The following is an 8,950-nucleotide window of genomic DNA, read 5'->3' as shown; positions in this document are numbered from 1 at the left end:
TATCTTTGAAATGCTCCCGGTTAAATCCTGACTACTCTTGGCTTGCTAATGTAATCTGAAAGTCTTTTTTTTTTTTGTAACATCGCTGTCTTGTATACCGCTCTGAACTGCTTGTGGTATTGCGGTATACAAGAATAAAGTTATTTTTATTGCATTAGAAAGGTCATTGGCTATTAAAAAATGCTGTAAGAAAACACTGGCTCTGCGGCTGGTGTTGCATTAGTCTGTGGAGGCACAAAGTGTTTTAGGTTTGGTTGTTGGATTTAATGAGTTGAGTGTTGAGACTCCAGTGCTTAATAACCGAGTGCTGAATTAAAAATAATTGATGCATTTTATATAATTCTCTCTCTGTTTTCTTCCCTGGCAGCTGGTTCTAGACTCTCAGAAGCGTGTGTTCTCCTGGGGGTTTGGTGGCTATGGCCGCCTGGGCCACACAGAGCAAAAAGATGAGATGGTGCCACGACTGGTGAAACTGTTTGACTTTCCTGGCCGCGGTGCTGGCCAGATCTACGCAGGATGCACGTGTTCCTTCGCCCTTAGTGAAACGGGTCAGTCGCACTGTGCAGAAAGCTGCTACTGCAGACCAAAACCAGCCTGCTAGACACGTTTTGGGAACACATTTCCTGGTACCGTGATTATTGGAAAGATAGGAAACAGCCAAATTCTAGCATATTTTCAACAGCGTTTGCAACTTGATGGGGCAAAGGGAAAGCTTGGAATTTTTAATAACTTTATTCATCTCACGCCAGACTCTGCCAGAATAGGGGACTATGTGCACAAAGTTGCTGTTTATAGAATTCTAGCGCATATTCTCATTTTGGCGCAAAACCTCAGCGTTTACATTTGTTTTACACCCTGTCAGTGGCTGGCGTAAGCGTTCTTGCGAATAGCAGTCAGTATTCTATAACCTAGCACCTGAATTGTGTGGCGTGCCCCTGATCCACACTGTAAACATTAGGCCCAAAGTTTATAGGGGTGTAGGATTGTAATTAAAGAAACATTGGCCTTGCCCAAATTTAACAATTGTTTATTAATATATCGATATATGCAGACGAATAAGTCTTTAAAGGGCAGACAAGGTGTGTTCTGAATTGTGGGCAGAAGCCACCCCTTGTGAAGAGAATTTGGCACCTTGATAGTCTCCTCCACCCCTTGACCATCCAATTACTCATTATTTATAAGGGATATTCAAATACGATTGACTTACGAGGGGATGCTAAAAAGTTCTCAGCCCAACCGACCAACTTCCTAAATTCTGTGCATTATTTTGCCACTAGCTGAAAAGTGTATTTTCTTATTTCGTTAAGGGCCAATTTGCAGAAACTAAATTCTATGTTTTGACCTTGTTTCAGATCATTGATTGAACCATATCTACGTCATTCTCTTCTTGGTTGGGCTGAGAACTTTTCTGCACCACCTTGTAGCAACATTCCAGAGCTGAGATTGTGATGTCATAATGCCTCATTCCAACAATGCTTAAAAGCCAACCTCATCAGTGATGTCACAATGGCTCACTTTTATTACATACGAGGGTCAGCCCAACCGACCAACTTCCTAAATTCTGAGCATTATTTTGCCCCTGTAGCTGATATAGCACTTAAGTGAAGCTCCTAAAATGTTGTTGGTCTTAACCCCTTGCATTGGGTAATTAATGCTACAGCACCTGAGAACATTGATGTCGGTGGCTTGACTTAAGTGTCTGACTCTCTTTTAGGTGGTCTCTTTTTCTGGGGAGCTACAAACACCTCTCGTGATTCAACCATGTACCCCAAAGCGGTGCAGGATCTGTGTGGGTGGAAAATCCGCAGTTTGGCTTGTGGGTGAGTTGACTGTCCTCGAATACAAAAATAATCCTTCTGAGGCACAACCAGTTTTGGAAAGCTGAGAGGCGTGATAGCGGTACTTTTCTGGATCTTGTTCCTATGCCTAGCTGTGTGGCACAGGGTTAAGATGTGACCAGATAGAAAAGTGTCCTTTTGTTTAATGTTAAAACTCTGTATTTTGGTCGGAGGGAGGAGTTGGAAGATAATGCATGCATGCACGTGTCTACTGCTGTCCATATAGTAGAAAAGTACAGCTCTTTCTTCCCAGTTATCCTGTCCACCCTACAAAGGGCTAAATTCCAGTTGCAAGATATTGATCCCGTCTTCCTCTCTACTCCATTTTAGGCAGACAAATATTCAAAATCTTCCAGCACATCTTTCTGTATCCTATTGCAGAGCTTTCTGTTAATCCCAGCCTGTGACCCTGGGCAAGTCACTTAACCCTCTGTTGCCCTCGGTGCTGCAGTTAGATTGAGCCTGCTGGGATAAATGTACCTGATTACTATTCAGTGTATTGTAAATTGCTTTGGCTGAATCTCTTCATGAAAGGTGGTTAATAAATCCATAAATCTAATCTTGTATTCGGTTTCCTAGGTTGTCCTGCCCTTTCTAGATGGTACTGAGCATCACTAACTTGAACCAATTCTGGCCTGTTCAGTTTTTATTGAAATAATTGCACATTTAAGAACTGTCAGTCATATGGCCTGATTTAACGTTGCTTGTATAGCAATCAAAAGACTCCACTTTTACGCTCTGATATGGTTTTAGCTGCAGTCTAATTGCTGCTAATTCTCTGCAGAGTCTGCTAGACAGAGACAGTTGTGGTCAGTCTCTCCCCCAATGTGCCGCTCTTCTTTTCATCCATGCTGGCTCTAACCCTATTTTCCCACATTCCTGTGCTCTTGGAAGGTTGTAGGTTTGCTGTGTCATTACTTTCTGTGCAATTAAAGATCTTCTGTGCTTACCCTGCATCTTATTGATGCTTGTTAACTGTCATATGCCCTCCTGTAACAGCTGGTGGTGATTAATATGCTGCCACAATCTTTCTTTGAAAAAACTGTTTCTTGGTTTTGCTGTTGTGTGTTTCCTTGAAGCCTTATGTCATGTTCTTCTGCCACTTGAAGGGAATCCAGAATCTTTGTTCTTAACCAGCTCTGTAGCTGTAAGAGTCCAGTTTTTATTTAGGGGGTTAAAATCTTATGCAAATGCCATTCCCCATCCATTCCAGCCTTTTGGATCCTTTGATCAAACTCTGTCCATTTAGTCATCTGATGGTGGAAGTTCGGTAATTGACCTTATCTAAGATAACCCACCATGCTGTCTCTGTTCCCCATGGAGAAAGCATTCTTGGTGGTCTGAACTTAAGCTTTTCAGCAGTTTGCTTGTATCTTAAGTTTGTGTATGAACTGCTCCTTTTGCCTTTCAGGAAAAGCAGTGTTATCGTGGCTGCAGATGAGAGCACAATCAGCTGGGGCCCTTCTCCAACCTTCGGTGAACTGGTAAGAAGCTCCTCCACTGGAATCATTCTTAAATGGGTTAACTGCATTACTTCTTGACCAGTGCAGTTCTAGACAGGCAGGTTGTTCAAAGTGGTTTAGTCTTACTACAATCCTGGTCATATCCCTCTTTGTGATGAAGGAAAAGCATTGAAATCCTTAAGATTGCTTCGTGAACCTGGTCTGAAGAGGTGTGGGTGTTTGTTATCCCGTTGGGGGTAACTTTTAGTACTGTAGGCTGAAACGTACTTGTAACTTTAAAAGTTAGTGCCCAGCAGCAAAAACATCCTGCACATGGTAGATACTCTGGCAGAGAAGTTCTGGAATCAGAGTATCTTGCTCTTGTTATATTCTTTTTTCAACAGTTCCTCCTCTATATCTCTTCTCTTCTATCTTTCAAAGCACACAGTTCTGTTAGATTGTTTATTTTCTCATTTTTTCTCTTTCCTTACTTTGCACTTCATTACTACTCTCTAGGTACTTTAGTTAGATTGTGAGCCTTCGGGACAGTTAGGGAACTTCTAAGTACCTTTCTTACTTATAATTTTAATGTATATTTTCTGAAAACCGCTTAGAACCTAACGGATGTAGCGGTATATAAGAAATAAATTACAATTACAATTATATTCCAACTGCTTTCCACCTCTCAGGGCTTACAAAATCACTGGCTTGTGTGCCTAGTTCAACAGTTTGAGAATCACAACCATGAGTCTTTCCATTCCCATGCAATAGGCATGCTCAATCCGTAGAGGCCCTCCAGCATGCTGTGCAATTGTAGGGTTGTTGGTAGCCATGTCTCCTGAAAGCTCCTGAGTTGAGTCACACGCAGTTTCAAGCAACCCAATTAAGCACAAGTTACTCCGGTAGGAGCGGTTTTCCATCTTATCCATGGTTACCGTCTCTCTCAACTGTTTAGACTACTGCGATGTTTCTTGAGCTACACCCGCCACTGTGTTCGCTTTCTGCTGCACTAACTGAAGCTCTTTAGCTACAGTACTGAAGCAATTTCCCCAGAGTCCAGTTTATCTAAAATAGTTTGCAGCTATTTCCCTCGGGAGTGCTCCACTGCAGCCTGCACTTCTGCTGCCCACTCCAAGCCCACCGTAAGTGACAAGGGAGCACATCTTTCTGCTCTTTTAGAGTTGGATAGACAGCCCTCCTCCTCCTTCGCTGATTTCATGGCCATCAGCATGGCTCTGGAGTCTGGTAATCCACTGTATGTAGATTTGACACCACACCATTAGGTACATTAATTAAGCGAGCATGGGGCAAATTTTCATTGATAGGCCACCGATATCTCCCTTAATCCCACTATCTTATAACTCCTCGAGTCCTGACTCTACCAGACTCGCCCAAAGGTATAAATTATTCTTCCCCTTTCTACACGGTATTCGCTATGTAGGCAAACTGGGAAAATCCCTTCTCTTCAGAATCACAGGTCTTTGGAACGACCTTACTACCCCGCTGCGGAACCAGGGCTCCCTCCAATTATTCTGCAAGCAACTGAAAACCTGGCTTTTCACTAAAATGTAATTCTATCCCCCCTTACTCTTCTCTTCTATATATAAGTTCATGTAAACCTTTTTTTCCTGCTCTTCCTATATTTTAAGTTCTTGTAAACCATGCCGAGCTCCACAGCATCCGTGGAGATGATGCGGTATATAAACTTAAGGTTTAGTTTAGTTTAGATATGTCTGTGAGGGCTCCAGAGCTGAGAAGTTACTGTCCTCCTCACGTCCTTCCTCCACCAGCAGTCTCTATCAAGATCATTTATAAATGTTAAATAGCACCGGTCCCAGCACACATAATACAAAAGGCAGAGTCTAAACATTCAAGTCTTTAAAAAAAAAATATTCACATAAATATTATTCAGCAAACAGGAAAATCATAAAGTGATCACAGGCTTAAAAAAAAAAAAAATCAACTTTTATCTGCAAAATTTTCAAATTTAAGCAATGCCACAGAGGGGCCCTGGTTGGGATGAGAAATTGTTTCACTTCTTGCTGCTTCAAGGAATGTGGAGACTGCAATGCAAAATGGCTGCCATTGTGAAACGGACGTCGTCAATGAAATTCATCACTCAAGAGGTGGAGCCTCCAATATTGTGTACAGTGCTCTAATGAGGTTTTGCCAGAGACTTGCAGAGGCCATTTCTCTCCCTAGGTACCTAAACATCCTTCTGGCTTTTGCTGTCACCTTTTCTACCTGTTTGATCACCTTAAGATCATCAGACCTCTGCAAGTTTAGGGATATGCTTTCCCTCCTTAGATGAATTGCTTATAGTGGGGCCTACATGCCAAGAAACCATGGCTTCCATCCTAGGGCAACCAAGACTTCACAATCGACACCAAGAAGATACAACTTTAATCCACACAGTCTCTGGTAGTCATTGGGGAGAATGTCCTCATGGTTCTGTCAAGGCCTTTCGCCTCATCCAGTAGGTAAACTCAATACTCGCTGGCCCATCACATTTCCTCCTCTATCAGGGTCACAGATGCTCAGCCCAACCAAGAAGAGAATGACATGGAGCCAAGGAACTTACAAGTTGTTCCGCATACTTGGCACATAGTATCTGAAGTTTCTGTTTATCCTTCCAAAAAATACTCTCTCTGGTCACTGAAATACCACTCTGCTGCTGCAATCACCTCCAAATTACTTGAAAATTGTTGCCCTTTCAAACTCTTTTTAAGGTTTGAAAACAGAAAATAGATGGAACAAGGTGGTCTGGTGAGTAGGGTGGATGGTCTGCACTGAAACCCCAGCCTTCTGAGCAGTTGCATTGTCTTGCAAAAATAAAACTTATTTCCACAGCTTCCCTCTCCTTTTTTCTTTCAATACCTCCTTCAATACCTTCTCTCCAACCAAGCAGCACTGTGGGGTAAAGATCTAGATCAATTGCTCACGCCTAAAAACACATCTGTTCCTGACATATCTAAACAACTGACCCATACAATTCCTTCTCTTCAATATCAGTTACCTTGAACTGTTAACTCGATCTTTCTCCTCTGTTAAGTTCATTCAACCTATACCATCTTTTAATCTTTGTACCACCTTTTAATCTTTGTAAACCGCATAGAACTTCACGGTCCTGCGGTATATAAGATGTTATTATTATTATTAATTGTTACAGTAGTATTCTGCATTGACTGTTTGGACCCTTGGAAGATAAGTCGGTGATTACAACACCTTCCTGATCCCAAAGCACTGTGGCCATGACCTTTCCTGCTGACCTTAGGGTCTTGAATTTTCTTGGCATTAGAGAACCTGAGTGCCACCATTGCATGGACTGTTGTTTTGTCTCAGGATCATAATGGTGTAACCATGGCTCATCAACAGTAGCTAGTCATTCCAAAATGTTGGCATCAGCTCGCTGAAAATGCTGTAAAATTAATTTGGAAGTGTCCACTTGACGTCATCAGCATTCAAACATTTGGGTACCCAACTGCTTGTGGATTATACACCCAACATCATAGCCCAATTTCTCTTCTGGTCTTCCATAGCTTTTGTGGTGTTATCTACTGCCTCAGAGAAACTCTAGGGATGTTTTTGTCAACTGGGCTATGATGATGAATAATCTTGCACCATTGTATGCTTTAGAGCATAGTAACTTAGTAAATGACGGCAGATAAAGACCTGAATGGTCCATCCAGTCTGCCCATTAGTTATATCTATTACAAATACATGATTAAATTAACTTGTCTCTTCTTTTATATTTCTGTAGGATGTCTACCATAAAATCTGGCCAGTAACATCCTCATGTTCCAAGTTAGTGTGCCTCCCCTGCCCATCCTACACCAAATCACCACATATGGGACACAGACCATGCAAATCTGTCCAGTACTGGCCTTAGTTCTTTAATTTACATCCTTAGTTTTCTAATTAGAGATCCTCTGTTTATCCCATACTTTTTTTAAATTCCATCACCGTTTTCCTCTCCACCACTTTCCTCGGGAGGACATTCCAGGCATCTACTACCTTCTCAGTGAAAAAGAATTTCCTAGCACTACTTCTGAGTCTTCCTCTCCAACCTCAAATTATGCCCTCTAGTTTTACCATTTTATTTTCTCATATCTTGTGGCATTCAGCATTTGGACCCCTGAAGAAGGCGTTCCCAGCCGAAACACAGACCGTGTGGGTCTGTACCACAATTGTGTGTGTGTATGTATGTATGTATTGTGTGTTGTATGGATTAATTTTTTCTGCACCATTTAAATCATCTGTGAAGAATCATTACAATAAACTTTGACATCAAGTACTTCACATTCACAGTTTTATTTTGGTTTATGATGAACCTACTCCCAGTCCTGGAACATACTGGAGGTGAAATGGGTAAGCAAGGTGATGAGTGGTTTGCACATGGCTCATAAGGGTCCTTTCTCAAACCTTTGAGTGCTCTATCAATTGTGCCTTTGGATGTCATCGGCGTGTGGCTGACTTATTTGACTGTCCATGGAGGACCCCCAGTTACAGGTAAGTACCTGCTATGTCTTCCCTTTCTTCTGTTTCTGTCTTGGAGTAATCAAGTGTAATGGTAGAGGCAGGGTGATGGTCCCTTTGTAGGAGAAAGTACCTCATGTATCATCACCCCAGCGATTGTGATAAATGGTCAAACAGTGCTTCTGTATCGCTTGGTAGACTGGTATAGTCCTTACGAATGGGTAATATGCCTCACTGCTACCAGCAGGTGGAGACAGATCAAAACTTGTATATCAGTAGAGCATCCCCTCTTGCTACTCCAGTTTTCCTCAGTCTCCGGTAGCAGGTGGTAAGGCTTTTCAGCTCCCCTCTTCTGGTGTTTTGTTACCATCACTGTGCACATCCCCAAGCTCTCAACATCTGAATTTGATGTTTTACTGTATAGTAACTAACTAGAATTCTCAATATGTTTTTTGTTAGGGCTATGGAGACCATAAGCCCAAATCTTCCACCACTGCCCAAGAAGTAAAAACGCTGGATGGACTTTACAGTGAGCAGGTGAGAGCAGGGCCAGAAGCCCTCTATCCAGTCAGCTATATGGGAATAATGCATATGACAGGGAAAACGGGTGGGCTTTAATACACGGTCTTCTGTGGTTACAATTGGAATAGTTTACATTTTATATTGAGGCAATGAAGAATGAAGGGTTAAGTGACTTGTACAGTCACAAGGACCTAGAGTGGAAATCAAATCCAGTTCTCAGGCAAAGATGCATCAGTATTGAGGGGAATTGCTTTCAGTATCACTTATATGCTGATGATTTCCAGATCTGCCTCTCTACACCCGAGATTTCACCAAAAATTCAAGAAAAAGTCTCTTGCCTCTGTCTGACATTGCTACCCAATATTTAGCTTTCTTTATATTTAGATTTGTATCTGGTACACCTAAACTTTTAAGTAATGTGGCATAAGTGGATTTAAAAAGGTTTGGACAGTTATTTCTGGAGAAAAAGTCCATAGGCTATTAAGATAGAGCTTGGGAAAGCTTTTTGGGATCCTGCCAGGTACTTGAATGGGTCGCTGTTGGAAGCTGGATACTGAGCATGAAGGACCTTTGGTCTGACCCAGTTCTTAGTGGGCCCATTTTCAGCTCAAAAAATGGAAATAAGTATCCCCGTGTAATTGAAATCGGATGGCTGTAGCGCTCTGTTTTGTG

General features: G+C 42.0%; 1 protein-coding gene across 1 annotated transcript in view; it reads left to right on the top strand.

Annotated features, from left to right (window-relative positions):
* Nucleotides 1-8,950, top strand: part of RCC2 (regulator of chromosome condensation 2) — a 37,134-nt gene that overhangs the window by 25,272 nt on the left and 2,912 nt on the right. The window contains exons 9-12 of the mRNA XM_033921713.1: nt 368-548; nt 1,715-1,820; nt 3,250-3,322; nt 8,216-8,293. Of these exons, the coding sequence (XP_033777604.1) occupies nt 368-548; nt 1,715-1,820; nt 3,250-3,322; nt 8,216-8,293 (438 nt within the window). The remainder of the gene's footprint in view (nt 1-367; nt 549-1,714; nt 1,821-3,249; nt 3,323-8,215; nt 8,294-8,950) is intronic.

Source organism: Geotrypetes seraphini, chromosome 15 (assembly GCF_902459505.1).
Source record: "Geotrypetes seraphini chromosome 15, aGeoSer1.1, whole genome shotgun sequence".
In the NCBI taxonomy this organism is placed as follows: domain Eukaryota; kingdom Metazoa; phylum Chordata; class Amphibia; order Gymnophiona; family Dermophiidae; genus Geotrypetes; species Geotrypetes seraphini.
The sequence above is the reverse complement of the archived record's forward strand: the minus strand, read 5'-3'. Positions and strand labels throughout refer to the sequence as shown.